General features: G+C 38.0%; 1 protein-coding gene across 1 annotated transcript in view; it reads left to right on the top strand.

Annotated features, from left to right (window-relative positions):
* Positions 1 to 18,099, top strand: part of PDE3B (phosphodiesterase 3B) — a 167,527-nt gene that overhangs the window by 100,235 nt on the left and 49,193 nt on the right. Inside the window, exons 3-5 of the mRNA XM_066365466.1 lie at positions 3,369 to 3,617; positions 5,934 to 6,073; positions 14,864 to 14,970. Of these exons, the coding sequence (XP_066221563.1) occupies positions 3,369 to 3,617; positions 5,934 to 6,073; positions 14,864 to 14,970 (496 nt within the window). The remainder of the gene's footprint in view (positions 1 to 3,368; positions 3,618 to 5,933; positions 6,074 to 14,863; positions 14,971 to 18,099) is intronic.

The following is an 18,099-nucleotide window of genomic DNA, read 5'->3' as shown; positions in this document are numbered from 1 at the left end:
ATGCAAAATAGAACACTTGTGAAAATCATAGCAGTTTTATTCAGAAAAGACAAAATTAGACACAGCTCAGGTGTCATCAACAGGAGAATCAATAAATACCAGTGGTGCTCTGGCTGGACAGTTCAGATGGTTAGAGCATCATCCCGAAGTGCAAAGGTTGCCGGATTGGTTCCCCAGTCAGGGTACATACAAGAACAGATCGATTTCCCTGTCTGTCTCTCACTCCCTCCTTTCCTCTCTCACTAAAATCAATAATAATCATAAAAAAAATACCAGTGGTAAATTTATGCAATGAAGTACAGTTCAGTAATAAAAGGGAGAAGAAAACCTGCTGGAATATGAAACAAGAGGGCTCAATCTCAAAAACAGTATGCTCAGTGAAAGAATCCTGATCCCAAAGAACACATACGGTATGATTTCATTGACATGAAGTTCTGGAACTGGCTCAAGTAAACTGAGAGTTAAAACACTGAAAACAGTTCTGGCAGGGTAGCTCAGTTGGTTAGAGTGTGCTCTCAATATACCAAGGTTGTGGGGGTGATCTCCAGTCACCATAGAAGAGACAACCAATGAATGCATAAATAAGTGGAACAACAAATTGATGTTTCTCTCTCTCTCCTCTTCCTTTCGCTCTAAAATTAATCAATAAATTAAAAAGTTAAATAAAAATCACTGAAAACAGTAGTTGTCTCTGGGAGAAGGACAGGTATTGGGGCAGGATTTAAAGAAAGGAGGCATGAAGCAGCTTTTTGGAATAATGGTGATGTCTGGTATCTTGATAGAGGTTTGTGTCTCACAGATTTACCTATTTCACTGTATTTAAATTTTACCTAAAAAAGACTAGTCAAAAAATATTGTTTTAATTTTTTTAAATATGTTTTAATTTTTTCTTAGAAAATTTTTGACTAAAAAGACTGAAGTACTATTTTACTTATTAAATAAGCAAAAAATATTAAGTAAATTAAAAAAATTTTTTTTTATTAAGTTAGAGGTGGGGAGGCAGAGAGACAGACTCCTGCATGTTCCCCAACTAGGATCCACCCGGCAAACCCCTACTGGGGTGATGCTGTGCCCATCTGGGGCGCTGCTCTGTTTATCAGCAACCTAGCTATTTTAGTGCCTAAGGCGAGGCCAGGGAGCCATTCTCAGTGCCTGGGACCAACTTTGCTTGAACCATTTGAATTCTGGCTGCGGGAATGGGGAGCAGGGTGGAGAGAGAGAGAGAGAGAGAGAGAGAGAGAGAGAGAGAGAGAGAGAAGGGGAGGAGTGGAGATACAGATGGTCATTTCTCCTGTGTGTCCTGACTGAGAATTGAACCCAAGACTTCCACACACCAGGCTAACAACGCTCTACTGCTGAGCCTACTGGCCAGAGCTAAAAATATTTTTAAAAGCTCTGGATTGGTAGCTCAGTTGGTTAGAGTATCATCTCGATATACCAAAGTTGTGTGTTTGATCCCAGTCAAGGCACGTACAAAAGTCAACCAATAAATGCATAAATAACTGGACAAAGTCGATGTGTCTTTCTTTCTTCCTTTTCCTCTCTTTCTCTCTAAAATCTATCAATAAATATAAAATATTTTTTAAAATATAAGAAAAATTAAAAGAATAATGTACAATAGTGGTCATGCTCCTATAAAACTGTTAGTCTACTTGTGAATATATAATTGATATAACTTTTTTTGGAAGGCAATTTGGCAATTTGAATTAAAGGCCATAAACTTGGCCTACCTTAACTAATAGTTATACATTTTATTACCTGTGTTTTTGCTGTCATATCCAAGAAATAGTTGCCAAATTCAATGTCATGAAAATTTTGTCCTATGTTTTCTTCTAGGAGTTATATTGTTTTAGGTCTTATATTTATTTCTTTCATCCATATTGAGTTAATTTTTGTGAGTGGTGTAAAATATTGGTTCAATATTATTTTTCTGTGGTTATCCAGTTTTCCCACCATGATTTATTGAAGAGATGATCATCCTTTTCCTATTAGATATTCTTGACTCCCTTGTCAAATATTAGTTGACCATATATATGTGGGGGTTTAATTCTGGACCTTGAATTCTGATGATGTTGAATAAAATGTTCTATAGATATTTGTTAGGTCCATTTGGTTTAATGTTTGGTTCAACTCCATCATTTCCTTGTTGATTTTCTGTCTTGATGATCTATCCATTGTTCAAGGTAGGGTATTGAAGTCCCCTACTACTACTGTTGTGTATTTCTCCATTCATATCTGTTAGCACTCCAATGTTGAGAGCATGAATTGACCCCTTTATCATATAATGACTTCCTCATTACTTGTTACTATTTTTGGCTTAAAGTCTATTTTATCTGATGTAAGTATAGCTAACTCCACTTTCTTTTGGTTTCCACTGCATATATCTTCTTCCATCCCTTCACTTTGATTCTGTGTGTCCTTAAGGCTCAACTGAGTCTCTTGTAGGCAGCATAGAGCTGGGTCTTGTCTTTTTAAATTTATTCAACTACTCTGTGTTTCTTGATTGGTGAATTCAATCCCTTTATATTTATACTAATTTTTGATATTAAAGACTTACTATTGCCATCTTATTTATTGCTTTCTGGCTGTTTTGTACTTCCATAGTTTCTTTTCCTCTCTGTTTCTGGTTACCTTTGTAAACTGGATATTCTGTGTGTGGGTATGCACTGTTTCTGTTCCACACAATCCCCCATTCCCTCTTGGCTCTGCTCTAGGTTTTTCTTTTATAGTTTCCATAGGGCTTACACACACATCTTAGCAATAAACTAGGCCACTTTAGGCTGATAGCGACTTATATTTGGTCACCTATAATGGTTCCAGCCTTGTACTCCTCTTTAAAATCTTTTTAATGTTCATTTTTAATGATTTTAGAAAGAGGAAGGGAGAGAGCAAGAGAGAGACAGGAGCATCTGTTCCTGTCTGTGCCCTGACGGATCCACCCAGCAACCCCCATCTGTGGCTGATGTTCTGCCCATCTGGGGCCACTGCTCTGTTGCTCTGCAGCCGAGCTATTTTTTTTAGCTCCTGAGGTGAGGCCATGGAGCCATCTTCTGCACCTGAGGCCAACTTGCTTGAATCATTTGCACCATATTTGTGAGGGGCGGGGAGAAGGGGTAGGAGTGAGGAAGCAGATGGATGCTTCTCCTGTGTGCCTTGACCAGGAATCAAAGCTGGGACTTCTACACGCTGGGCTGACACTACCGCTGAGCCAACTGTCCAGGGCCAATAAATAAAGTCTTGAAAAATATTATTTAATAGAATTAAATTACTTATTTTTAGATAGACCTTGATTTACAATAGGGTAAGTTTATCTTAAATGTTGAATTTTCTGTGTAACAAATATATATTCCTTTTTTTTTCTTTTCTAGAATTCTGGAGGTGGAAATGGAGTTGATCTTTCAGTGCTAAATGAGGCTCGCAACATGGTGTCAGATCTTCTGATTGATCCAAACCTTCCCCCACAAGTCATTTCTTCCCTGCGGAGTATCAGCAGCTTGATGGGTGCTTTCTCAGGTTCCTGCAGGCCAAAGATTAATCCTCTCACACCATTTCCTGGATTGTACCCCTGCTCTGAATTAGAGGACCCGGCTGAGAAAGGAGATCGAAAACTTCACAAGGTCAAAATACAGTAATCAGCCAGCCCTATTTATCACATTTTTTTCAAATTAAAACTGTTCTTTAAAATCTTAGATAAACTAGAATTTCTTTTTCAGGGATCAGGTTTGTTTGTTTTGTGTGTGTGATTGTTGTTGTTTTTCAGTGTATTAAGTTTCTTGGGCAACTTTAGAGGTAGTTATAATCAGAAATAAGTATTCAGTTTTTATTCTAAATAACTTTGCTGTAATTAGCAGTTACAACTGCATCAGTAACTGTTTATTTTTGTTGTTTGTAAGTAGTAGAACAAGTAAATTTAATTCCAGGTTTGCGCAACAAACTAGTAGCCAAATGATGTCAGTAATCTATTTTATTTATAATCCAGAAATTGTTCTGTTGAGCCAGGAAGAACTGATAATTATAATGTTCATTTTATGCATTACATGGCATTATGTATTTGAAATTGATTTTTACATTTTTAAGACTTATTCTGCCTGCCTCTTTACCCACTAGAGATTGCTACAGCCCAATAGGCATTGATTTTTCCATCATTAGAAATGGGATTAAATTTAAATATCAATGCTTCAAAATAGGATTTTTCCTTTAGAAAATAATACTGTTCTGAATAGGCATTCATTATGCTTTTTTCCAGAATGCTCTTGATTGTTTTATTTGACTATCAATATCTTTACCAGTTGCTAAAATCAAAAAGTAAAAATAGAAATGTTTTGGAGATTATTCTAGTTTGACTATTTTCTTCTATAGGTAAAGAAAATAACCAAGAGAAGAGAAAGTTTAAATCACTTTGTTTACTCATAATAGTGTATATAGAGCTTAGAAAAAGATTTTTTATAGTTTTTGAAAGGATTTTGATCATAAGTTAATTTCATTTTGTTCTTATTATTAGGGTATAGAAATGTTGAAAAACTAAGCAAGCCTGATTAGGGCAAAAATTTGATAATTGTTGATCATAGATGTGGATCATAGGTAGTTATGTGATGCTTTTATTTTTAAAAATTATATACAATATCACCTGCCTTAATCAAAACCTAATTAACACTGGTACTTAGAAGTTTAATCATGGGATAGCAACAAATTCATCAATAAAACAGCTAATATGTTCATTTTTTAGTTAATTTTCACTTCATCTATTGCTCTTTTTATTTTCCATTGACATTAGATGTTTATTATAGTAAGTAATGCTTAAAAATCTTAATCATAAAAACCATATTGATAGTATTATTATTGGTACTATGTTTACTGTGTAGAAAGGTGTACTGGTACATTTTAGAAGCATTTGAATAATAATATTAAAGAGGGTGCCTACATACCTCATTTCTTGAACACTCTAGTTAATTAGGCTTATTTTGGGTACTAGTACTGGTAAAAGTAAGTCATATAAGAACCAGGAAGTAACCCTCATTTCTTTTCTTAGTGTTCTTTAAACTTCTTATTTGAATTTGAATTTTACATCTAATTTGTCTCTGCTTTTAGAAAAGAGCGTAAGAAACCTAATATTACTTCAGAAAGGAACAACAGCATTTATGAAAAAATAATTAGTAAGGAAAAGGAAATGGGAATAGTTTAATGTAAATCTTTATATACTGTGATAAGAAACAAGAAAGGTTATATGGACCTAAAATTCTAACTAACCACGAACCTTTACTAAATCATCAACATCCTTGGGAAAACTTAAACTTGAGATAATTATCTCTTTGAGATGGTTTCAGTGTCTGCTGGTACGGGAAATTCATGAGCAGAAACTGTTTTCTGTGCATCTCAGTAAGACACCTGTTCTCAGTGATAAAAAGGAAAATATTTTCAAAAATAAGGGTGAAATTTTATTAATGCTAAAGGTGTTTTGGATTTTAACCATTAATTCAAAAAGCAGCTTAGAATCCTACAGTTTTTCCAGATTATCCTCTGTGGACATTAATTAGCACTGTGCTGAAAATGAAAACGTTTTAGAGTATAGAGTTGATTGATAGTCCCTGATAGTAATCTTGTCCTCTGAAATTGTTTTTTAGGGTAAATCTTTCATATCTACTTTTAAAATGATCAATTGTTTTTTTCTCGTGATAGTAGGAGTAAAATGTACAAAAGAAAAAATTAAGTTGTAGGGAGTTCAGAAATCAGTTTTTAGTAGGAGAAGGCTAAATAGAACAACAGCATAGAATGTGAAATTTGGAGTAAAATGGACATACTTCCAGAATAAAATGTTGTTTCTCCTGTCCATGTTAAGTATATATTTCGTATTGATTTTTATGCACCATCTTTAATAATACATGTACAGCATATTGTAGGGTAACAGTTTTAACCGCTGTTAAATTATTTAACAGGGCCTAAACAGTAGGAATAGTTTACCAACTCCACAGCTGAGGAGGAGCTCAGGAACTTCAAGTCTGCCACCTATTGAACCTTCTTCACGGTGGGAACGCATTAATGGCAAAAGGCCTCACCAAGAATTTGGCATTTCAAGGTAAAAATCCCCAGAGCCTGTTAAAGAAACCTGTGTCTGATACATTCACTTTGTTTCTGTGAATGAAGTCTGAAACAGTTCTAAAAACAGAAAAGAACAATTGAAATATTTTAGGTACAGGGCAGCATGAATAGTAATATGACATAATAAAGAAAGTGATTCTTAAAAAAGAAGCTAACATGTCTTATTCCAAAATTTAGTAAGCTGGGTACAAAGCATGCTGGGGCCTTACAGTAAGCTAGAATCAATTTAGGACAAGGTACATACTGGAAAAGTGATTGAAGTTGGTAGAGGTAGCCACTACAGGAGCGGTTGCCGGGTCCAATGCAAAATACTCAAGGTAGGTCAACAGTTACTGACTTGTGAAAGGAGGAACACATTCTTAGGGTTCATCTCAGATGTTAAATATCTTTGAAAGGCAACAATAACTATAATGAAATGAAGTTGGGAAAATGCAGGAGCCTGAATCCCAATGTAAATACATCCATTTACCATGATAACAAAAGATTCAAGGCTTTGTCTTAAAATCCTGGAAAGATAGTGATCTCTTGTGTAAGTTACAAGCTTCAAGTCAATATTACTTGTTGGCTATATTGAATATTACTTGAAACTATAGTAATAAAATTGGAATTAATGTAAATTTTCTGTTAAGCTATTGTTATTACTGAGCATATGCTTTCCTTTTAGCTTGAGCTGTGTAGTTACACACAACAGTAGGTGGCAGAATTGGATCAGAGCTATTTGTTAAAATTTATGTTAATATATTTATTTATATGTGAAATATGATCAGATAATAATTTTCCAGATTCTTTTATGACTTATTAACTTGAATCTTTATAATACATTCAAGTAGATTGAATCCTTGTTTATTAAAAAAAATAGTGTGAAATAATATATAGAACAGACATGCATTTAAGTATGAAAAAGAGTACAAGAAAATAAGGTTTGGTCCAAACTGCCTACACTTGATAGTAAATGGAAGCAAGACATGGAAAAGTGAATGATGTTAGAAACTGAAAATATTACAGATATTTCTTAACCAGAGTAAATATCATCTTGAGAATTATTGGACTTAAGGAAGAATGATGAAATGATTTTGTTTTTTTAATCCTTTCTATCACACTGATGTAATAGCTATATATTTGCATTGAAGAATGATTGATATTAAAGTAGAAACATAATCCAAAGAAAACTAATTTTTAACTCTGAGAAGTGTTCATATAAAGATATATGTTGGCAGATTGGATATAGTTAACTTGGATAAAGTAATTGGTGGTATTGTGTAACATCTACTTAAAGGAGGTAAGGCTAGAATTTTTCTAGTGTGCAGAAGTTAGAGCTTATCAGTAACAAATTTCTAAGTGTACATTGAACATCGGATAAGAGTACATGAAGCGGCCCTGGCCGGTTGGCTGAGTGGTAGAGTGTCGGCCTGGTGTGCAGAAGTCCTGGGTTCGATTCCCGGCCAGGGCACACAGGAGAAGCGCCCATCTGCTTCTCCACCCCTCCCCCTCTCCTTCCTCTCTGTCTCTCTCTTCCGCTCCCACAGCCAACGCTCCATTGGAGCAAAGATGGCCCGGGCGCTGGGGATGGCTCCTTGGCCTCTGCCCCAGGCGCTGGAGTGGCTCTGGTCATGGCAGAGCGACCCCCCAGAGGGGCAGAGCATCGCCCCCTGGTGGGCAGAGCATCGCCCCCTGGTGGGTGTGCCAGATGGATCCCGGTCGGACACATGAGGGAGTCTGTCTGACTGTCTCTCCCCGTTTCCAGCTTCAGAAAAAAAAATTTAAAAAAAGAGTACATGAAGCATTTATAACCACTACATTTTCTGAAATCCAAGTCTCCAGATCAGTGCTATGCAAGAAAAATTTTGTGATGATGGGAATATTTTTTATCTGTACTGTCCAATATTATAGTTTATAGCTCAGCTATTGATCACTTGGAATGTGTCTAGTATGACTAAGCAACTGAATTTAAAATTGAACTTTAATTAAAATATAAAGAGCCATATGTGACTATATGGACATGTAAAGCAACCATATTAGATAGCATAGCTATAAAAGTTTAACATATAGTGATGTGGTTTGTTTTTTTTTAACAAAAAACTAATAGACTTGTGACTCTGGAATCATGAGCCAGCCATGCTGACTTTAGTAGAGAACTCTAGAATTGAGATGACATATCCTAGATTTTTGAGTCTTGATTTGAATGCGGCTTTGGATTTTGAGCATAGTTTCTTTGTGATTTTTAATGACCCTGACTGTACTTTTTTTTGTGTGTGTGTATTTTTCTGAAGCTGGAAACGGGGAGAGACAGTCAGACAGACTCCCGCATGCGCCCCACCGAGATCCACCCGGCACGCCCACCAGGGGCGATGCTCTGCCCCTCTGGGGCGTCGCTCTGCAGCGACCAGAGCCACTCTAGCTGCAGCGACCAGAGCCACTATAGCGCCTGGGGCAGAGGCCAAGGAGCCATCCCCAGTGCCTGGACGATCTTTGCTCCAATGGAGCCTTGACTGCGGGAGGGGAAGAGAGAGACAGAGAGGAAGGAGGGGGGGGTGGAGAGGCAAATGGGCGCTTCTCCTATGTGCCCTGGCCGGGAATCGAACCCGAGTCCCCCGCATGCCAGGCCGACGCTCTACCGCTGAGCCAACTGGCCAGGGCCATGACCCTGACTATACTTTGACCATTGCTTCAGTTTTAGACCTCTCATTCTCTGAAACTAAATTTCTCCTCTCTCTAGAAGCTTTATTGTTACTATTGTTCTGGCCTAATTTCCTGGCACAATGCTGTCCTCTAGTGGTTGCTTACAAAGTTGATTTATTACTTAGAAAATTTGGTGTTACCTTGGCATCCCGTTTTTTTATTTTACAGGTATCAGTTGTCAAGTCTATCTCTGAATTTCTTCTTTTCTCTATTGCTTTTTCTCCTTTACCACTTTGCCTACACTATTTCATGCCTGGGTTATTGAATTATCCTCCTAATTGGCCTTCCCATTTCTAATATAATTCACTACCTGATCCATCTTCTAACCTTGCACAAGAAATCTTCCTTGAAACTATGATTATAGGTTTCCAGTCATTAAATTTTTGAACCCTTGCCTGACCAGGCAGTGGATAGAGCATTGGCCTGGGATACTGAGGACCCAGGTTCTGAAATTCTGAGGTCTCTGGCTTGAGTGGAGGTTCATCCGGCTTGAGTGCAGGCTCACCAGCTTGCGCGTGGGATCATAGATGTGACCCTGTGGTCGCTGGCTTGAAGCCCAAGGTCACTGGCTTGAGCCCAAGGTTGCTGGCTTGAGCAAGGGGTCACTTGGTCTGCTGTAGCCCCACGGTCAAGGCACATATGAGAAATCAGTCAATGAACAACTAAGGAACAGCAACAAAGAATTGATGTTTCTCATCTCTCTTCCTTCCTGTCTGTCTGTGTGTCCCTGTCTGTCCCTCTATCACCCTCGCTAAAAATAATAATAATTAAAAAAAAATCTTTGGACCCTTTACTAATCTCTGTAGAACTGTACCCAAATTCCTAGCTTGGGGTTTAAATCTTGTTATTCCCTCATGACAAAGCTGGACCTTTACTTGGAAAAGTTAAGTTAAAAGTACCTTGGACTGAAAGCAATAAACATTCTTGAAAAGAATGAGAATAGAAAAATGATTTGGAAAGCTCTCTAGGTAAAAAACAACATGCATACTTTTGTTAGACTTTTCCTTATGGTTTTCTGATAATTTTTAGTTTAACACCATGTTAAAATTAAATTGCATTATAATTTCCAGCCTACTTTATTTGTGTAAAGAATAATCTAGGATTTATCACTGTTCATCTCTGAAAGGACTTGAGGGGTTAATTAAAGGAGCCATTACTTTACAACACAAAAATACCTCTCCAACATCATTTTTCTATCTGAAACTCCAGTCAAGCTTAACTTGCCCCTTCTGTGCCCCTTTTGTTCCCTCTACCCTCATTTCTGTGTATTTTTTTAAAAATGGGCTTGGAGGTCCTTTCTGAAGATTAACACCCTGACATCCTTTTCCTTTGGTCTCCAACAAGGAAAAGCAATGTTTCATTTATGAATCTCCTTAATACCTTTCCTTGCCTCTTTAATGGCACTTTTCATGTTCTACCTTGTGTGTATTACTACTTTTCTGAGGTGTGCTTAGTTACAGTAAAGAATTTGAGATTGCACTAAAATGGGTCTTTGAAGATAAACAGCTGCTTAATAAGTGTCCTGCAGGAGTATGCTGCCCATATTGGATTATGACCATTGATACTACCTTCTACTTAAGTTTCAGACCTCGGATGAGGTTTCTCTGGTGAGGAAGTTCCAGGAAAGGTTGGATAATGCTTTTCTGGGTTAGCTGACAATTAAATTACCCATCCCTGAGTTCTAGTGTTAGTACTATGGTTTAAACTGCTATATCTAAACTGGCCATTAGAACCCAGACCTTCCCTGTGGACAAATAGAGCACATATTCAGAGCTCAAAACTCATTCATCTTGAACACTTTCTCTGGGGGAAAAAATAGGCTAATTGTGTCCTAAAATTATGTGGGCTATCATCTGTAGTTATTTTTATGATAATGAGGCTTACTCTTAACATATTTAGATTCATCATCATGTCCGTTACTGCTCTGTAATTATATCAGATCCCTTGCTGCCTGGCATGAGTATGTCCCTTAAATAGTGTACTTGGGAATCAGGTTTTCAGTTCTGTGATGCATAATTTATTAGAGATTTATACCAATGCCTAGACCCTGTTTGAACTATAGAGATCAAGAGGGCTCATGGTATTACCCACTGTTTCTAATATAAGAGTAGTTCTGTAAATCTAGTCATCCTACAGCCAAGTTTATACAACTGCTTCCAAAAAGAAGAAAAGAGGTGATACAAACCTTGCCAAGGTAATTTGCATTGATTTTCTAGAAATCAATTCGTCATATGGCTTAACTCTGTGACCATAACTTTTGGTATCTCTTATAATGTTTGTGCACTTGGATTTGAAGACTGATTTCCAAGTTTGATATTATCACCCTCCTACTCACTGTTAATAATCATTGGGACTCATAGCCTCTCTTGTTCTCTACTTTCTTCAGTATTGTTTTGTGTAATCCCATTGTGGGTGTATAATTATCTGGTTCTAGGCCAGGAATTAATGAGATGATTCTGGAACTGAGCTGAAAACTTAAAATGTGACCTATCCCTTTCAATTCTAAACAGCTAACTAAATGTATGATATGTGTTGCTCACAAAAAAATAGGGGATATTTTATTGCTTCATATTCATTTTGAAATTTTTGTGAGCAGTATACTTCAATTATTAGAAGACCCTGGCTCAAGGTCGAAGACTGTGGAGCAGAATGACCCATAGCTCATCTCTGAAAAGGAGAAATCCCTACCTTTGTTTTGGGTACCAACCAGGGAGTAGAGTATAGATATTTCTATTTGAATATTGCTCTGGATGGTAACATTACTCTTCTTTTCAAGTCTCCTGCTCTGCACGTGGGCAAGGAATACTTAAATACAAAGAATCACTGAGCATTTGCAGGGAAAGGAGTTCATTGGGGGATATTATTTGCATGTTGTATGTTTTTGTAAAACTGTCAAATTATTATTACTATTGGCTTAAGAAAAAAATATTATAGACTCTTAAGTCCTGAATTCTAAATCTCTAATTTTACATATGGAGAAACACACACAGAAATATAATTGTTTTGTGGAAAGAGCATATGTTTTAGAGTCAAAGAAATTGGAAGTTGTATTTTCATTGTAAGAATTTAAGGACATTATTTAGCCTCTTAAAGCCTTAGTTTCTTTATCTATAAAAGAAGAGAGTAACACAGGTAAAGTATGTAAAGTACATAAAACAATGGATAATATGTGATCAGTACTCAAAATAGCACCATTATTATTATAATTTTTGTTAATATTAAGAAAGAATTTTTGCCTGACCCATGGTGGCACAGTGGATAAATAGACTGTCGACCTAGAACACTGAGGTCCTGGGTTCAGAACCCTGAGGTTGCTGGCTCGAGCACAGGCTCACCAGCCTGAGTGTGGGGTTGCCAGCTTGAACATGGAACCATCAACATGATCCCATGGTGGCTGGCTTGAAGCCCAAGGTTCCTGGCTTGGCTGGAGCGCACCCCTCCCCACCAGTTAAGGCATGTATGAGAAGCAATCAATGTACAACTAAAATAAATGACACAACTATGAGTTGATACTTCTCATAGTCTTTCTTCCTTCCTGTCTCTTTCTCTCAAAACAAATTTTAGGCCCTGGCCGGTTGGCTCAGCGGTAGAGTGTCGGCCTGGCGTGCTAGGGACCCGGGTTCAATTCCCGGCCCGGGCACATAGGAGAAGCGCCCATTTGCTTCTCCACCCCCGCCCCCTCCTTCCTCTCTGTCTCTCTCTTCCCCTCCCGCAGCCAAGGCTCCATTGGAGCAAAGATGGCCTGGGCGCTGGGGATGGCTCCTTGGCCTCTGCCCCAGGCACTGGAGTGGCTCTGGTCGCGGCAGAGTGATGCCCCGGAGGGGCAGACATCGCCCCCTGGTGGGCAGAGCGTCGCCCCCCTGGTGGGCGTGCTGGGTGGATCCCGGTCGGGCACATGCAGGAGTCTGTCTGACTGTCTCTCCCCGTTTTCAGCTTCAGAAAAAGAAAAAAAAAAGAAAAAAAATTTTTTTTCAGTGAATTGATTTCCAACTAGTTTTACATGTCTTCTCTTTGTAATACATATTTTTTTCTCCTATCAAGATATGGGACAAATTAGATTTCTAGAAAAAGGCCCAAAGAGTCTTTTTTTTTTTTTTTTACAGAGACAGAGAGCTAGAGAGAGGGATAGACAAGGACAGACAGACAGGAACGGAGAGATGAGAAGCATCAATCATTAGTTTTTCATTGTGCATTGCAACACCTTAGTTGTTCATTGATTGCTTTCTCATATGTGCCTTGACCGCGGGCCTTCAGCAGACAGAGTAACCCCTTGCTCGAGCTAGCGACCCTGGATCCAAGCTGGTGAGCTTTGCTCAAGCCAGATGAGCCCACACTCAAGTTGGTGACCTCGGGATCTCGAACCTGGGTCCTTGGCATCCCAGTCCAATGCTCTATCCACTGCACCACCACCTGGTTAGGCCCAAAGAGAGTCTTAAAGCAGAAATTAGCAAAAGAAAGAGTCCACTCAAAATTGAGGAGCAGAAAAGATATATTCTCTAGAAAAGTGAGAATAGGAACCTAAAAAGAGAGCATTCGTTTATTCCAAAAACATCTGTTGAACACCTTTTATCAGGCATTGTGCTATATCCACTGTGAATGCAGAGATATGTTAGGGCCCCTAAAGGACCTCAAAAATTAGTGAGGGAAAAGAATCTGCAAACAGTAAAATTATAATATGCTATGAGTAAATGTTGCAATAGAGACATGAGCCCAGTTTGTGGTGGCACAGTGGATCACGTGTCGACCTGGAATGCTGAGGTTGAGGGTTTGAAACCTTGGGCTTGCCTGGTCAAGGAACATATGGGAGTTGATGATTCCTGCTCCTCCTTCTCTCTCTCTCTCTCTCTCTCTCTCTCTCTCTTTCCTCTCTAAAATGAATGAATGGATAAAGAAATAAATAAAAACGTAGCTAATTAAAAAAAAAAGCCTGACCTGTGGTGGCACACTGGATAGATCACTGACCTGAAATGCTGAGATTGCTGGTTCAAAACACTTGGTCAAGGCACATATGACAAGCAACCAATAAACAGCTAGAGTGGAGCAATTACTTCTCATCCCTACCCCCTCCTCTCTGTAAAAGCAATAAAGAAAATCTTAAAAAAAAAAAAAAGACATGAACAGAAACCTTTTTGGTTACAGAAAAGTCATCTTTCTTGAGTAATGAGGTGTGGAAGTGCAGAAAACATGAAGGGATTGGGGAAGAGCTTGAAAACCTAGTCTACACTAAAAAAAATTGAGTGAAAAATAGAAAATCTAGGTTTGTCCTTGAGCCTCTGGCAAATACTGTACCCACATTGGGAGGTGACTAATGGAAGAAAACAGGTTAGTGAATATCTAAGAAAAGAAGGTAGCATTTATGTATTTATGTTGTACTTATATACATGGCCCCAGGCCAGAAGCTTCAAATATATAATCTTAACTTCATTTCATGTATTACATTGGTATGAATGCCTACCTATATTTAATATCTTCATAAGAGCCCTAAAACCTGTTTCACTTATAAGAAATGACTGACTTAATAGATAATCAATATCTGTAAAGAGAGGACACAGAAAACTGAAAAATGACATATTTTAGGCTAGTGCTTCTCCGTGAAGTCCTTGGACCAGCAATATCATCAGGTCCTCTAAGAACTCATTAGAAATGTAGATTATCTGGCCCTCACCCTGGTTTACAGAAGCAGAAATCCTGGGGTTGGGACTAGCAGTCTGTGTTGTACAAAGCCCTCCAGGTAACACTGATGGCCTGCTTTATGCAAGCAGTGTAGCCTGTGGACCTCAACCTGTTTTTGTAAGTAAAATTATATTGAAACACAATCATACATATTTGTTTATTACTGTTTACAGCTGCTTTTATGCTACAATGGCAAAATTGAGTAGTTGCAACAGTGACGTAACAGTCTACAAAGCCAGATGCTCCTTTACGGAAAAAGTTTGCAGGCTCCTGCTTTAGGCCTTAGGCATTCAATAGATGTCTAAACTCTGAATGTATAAGCAGATTGTTACCTAATTGAATGGAAGACCATGAAGAAAAATGAGAAAATTTCCCATAGTTTTAAAATTCTTAACCTGTTATCTTTCCCTTTTAGTCAAGGATGCTATCTAAATGGGCCTTTAAGTTCAAGCCTACTGACAGTCCCGAAGCAAAGGTCATCTTCTGTGTCACTAACCCACCATACAGGTCTAAGAAGAGCTGGTAAGAAATCATTTTTTATGGTTTAAATGGGGGAGGCATCTCAAAGTATATGGCAGTGCAAAGTTTTCTCATTACACATTAATAGCTCATTTTAAATACTACTTTTTGTGTTGTTAAGTTAACATGACTAAGCAATTTAGGTTGGTTATTAGTTCACAATGCTCATTCATTCATTAAACACTTTTGAACATCTACATACCAGGAACTTTGTTAGGTACCAAAGATTCAGGGTAAAAAATATAGAACTATTTAACCTGAATTTTTGCAGATCCAGACTCAAATATCCAGACCAAGGGAAAATTCCCAGAAAAGTATAGTCAGTAGCCTGGAAATTATGAAAAAAAAAAAATCTTGGCCTGACCTGTGGTGTAGCAGTGGATAAAGCGCCTACCTGGAAATGCTGAGGTCGCCGGTTCAAAACCCTGGGCTTGCCTGGTCAAGGCACATATGGGAGTTGATGCTTCCAGCTCCTCCCCACCTTCTCTCTCTGTCTCTCTCTCCTCTCTCTCTCCCTCTCTGTCTCTCTCCCTTTCTCTCTCCTCTCTAAAATGAATAAAAAAAAAAAATTTTTTTTAATCTTAAAAAAAAGAAAAAAATCTTAATTTGAGCGTAGAAAAATCCCAATTATAGCCTAAGTCATTCTAATTGGAGTTTTCTGTTTATTTACTTATTTGAGGTATTAGTGACCCATAGTATTATATTAGTTTAAGGTATATAACACAGTGTTTTGTGTATATTGCAAAATGATCACAGTAAGTCTAACATCCATTACCGTATATAGTTACAATTTTTTTTCTTGTGATGAAAACTCTTAGGATCTACTCTCTTAGCAACTTTCAGATATGCAATATTATTTTATTAACTGTAGTCACCATGCTGCACATTATACCTCCATGACTCTAACTGGAAGTTTGTACCTTTTTACCCCCTTCACCCATTTTGCTTTAAAACTTTTTGGATGAAATATATTTTATACACAACATGGTAGTGAAAGAACAACACTGACAGTCTGCTTTTAAACTATATATACTATGTTTGGTTTGGGGCAGTAACAATCACAAAATTCTTTTATACACAATGTTTGACATACAATAAAAAACTGAAATGTGAAGAGTCGGGAAAATGTTACTTATAAGCGAGAAAAACAGGCACTCGGAGAAGAGCTAATATACTGATGTTGGATTTAACAAAGTCTTTAAAATAACAATGATTTTTAAAAGAAATAGAAGGAAAGATGGACAATGTGGATAGATAATTTTAACAGAACTGGAACACACAGAAAAGAAATAATGGACATTTAGAAATGCAACTAATTAAACTAAAGGCCTACAGGATGGTTTAAGAACAGATTGGATACAACACAAAACAAGCATAGTAAATGTGAAGACAGAGAAATAGGAAATATTTAAACTGAAACACAGAGAGAGAAAATATATATGTAAATAAGACTTTTGGTTTCTGGTTTTGCATGTAAGGAGTCTGGAAGGCACTATGTTGTCCTAAAGAGTAAAAAGATGAACAGTGAAAAATCAACAACTGTGCTATGATCTGTAGGAGAGGTGATGGTGAGGACACAGTGCAGACTGCTGCTCCCAAGATGGAAGACACAAGCCCTGGCCGGATAGCCTGGATGGTTAGAGCATCGTCCCAAAGCGCAGGTGCTGCTGGTTTAATCCCAGTCAGGGTACATATAAGAACAGCCTGATGTTCCTGTTTCTCTCTCTCTCACTGAAATCAATTAAAAAAAAAACAAAAAGATGGAAGACACAAGGCAAATACAGGGGATGATGAGGACCAGTCCTGGGGTAGGATAAACTGAGCTGTAACTGACAAATTGCTGGAGGGAGTAAAGACAACTCAAAATTAAAATTTCTAGGGGGGTAGAGTCATAGGGAGGCAGACCCCCACAATCTTGTGAGATCCCCTTCAGGAGCTTTACCAGCTTCATACAGTAAATATCAGAGAAAATGCTTCTGTCATGGGAGGGGGCAAGGAGCCATTTTGAAATATATATATTAGAGCACTGTGCTTTTAACAAGGCTTGTCCTTAGTAGAAGCTCGTTAACCAGAGCCTAGCCTGCTGGGCTGTTATCAGAGCCTAATTGACCTGGGGGAAGGTAAATACCAAACTACAGTCAGTTCTAGCCATCCTCTCCTACCAAAGGCGGAGGCAACAAATAAAATAAAGCTAAGAAACACTTGTAGCCTGACCAGGTGGTGGTGCAGTGCATAGAGCATCGGACTGGGATGTGGAGGACCCAGGTTCAAGACCCCGAGGTCGCCAGCTTGAGCACGGGCTCATCTGGCTTGAGCAAAGCTCACCAGCTTGGACCCAAGGTCACTGGCTTGAGCAAGGGGTTACTTGGTCTGCTGAAGGCCCGCCGTCAAGCACATATGAGAAAGCAATCAATGAACAACTAAGGAGTCCCAACAAAAAACTGATGATTGATGCTTCTTATCTCTCTCTGTTCCTGTCTGTCTGTCCCTATCTATCCCTCTTTCTGACTCTCTCTCTGTCCCTGTAAAAAAATAAAAATTAAAAATAAAAAGAACACTTGTAAAGTTCATAGTCTAGCAGTGCAGGCTCACTAAAAGCCAGAACAAATGATAGGACTATAGAACAGTTACTCTCCCTCCACACCTCAACACCATACTGCTAAAGGCCTGTCTGAAGCAGTTCCTTTTACCCAGTACATCATGTTTAGCTATTGAGAAAAAAATCATAAGGCATACCAAAAAGCAAAAAACAAATATTTGAGGTATGGAACAAATAATCAAAACCAGATATAGCAGGGGGTTTGTAATTATCATACTGGAAATTTAAAATAACTATGATTAATATTCCGAGGGCTTTAATGGATAAAGTACACAACATGCAAGAACAGACTGGCAATGTAAGACGAGAGATAGAAATTTTAAAAATAAATGAATGGTAGAGATTGAGAAACTGTAACAGAAATGAAGAATACCTTACTTAGATGGACTTGTGAGCAGGTGAGACACAGCTGATGGAAGACTCTCTGAGCTGGATGAGATGGCAATAGAAACCTTACAACTGAAAAATAAAGAAAATTTAAGACTGAAAAACAAAAACAAAAAAACCTGAATGGATTATCCAAAGACTGTGAG

This window comes from Saccopteryx leptura, chromosome 1, assembly GCF_036850995.1.
Source record: "Saccopteryx leptura isolate mSacLep1 chromosome 1, mSacLep1_pri_phased_curated, whole genome shotgun sequence".
NCBI lineage: Eukaryota > Metazoa > Chordata > Mammalia > Chiroptera > Emballonuridae > Saccopteryx > Saccopteryx leptura.
The sequence above is the reverse complement of the archived record's forward strand: the minus strand, read 5'-3'. Positions and strand labels throughout refer to the sequence as shown.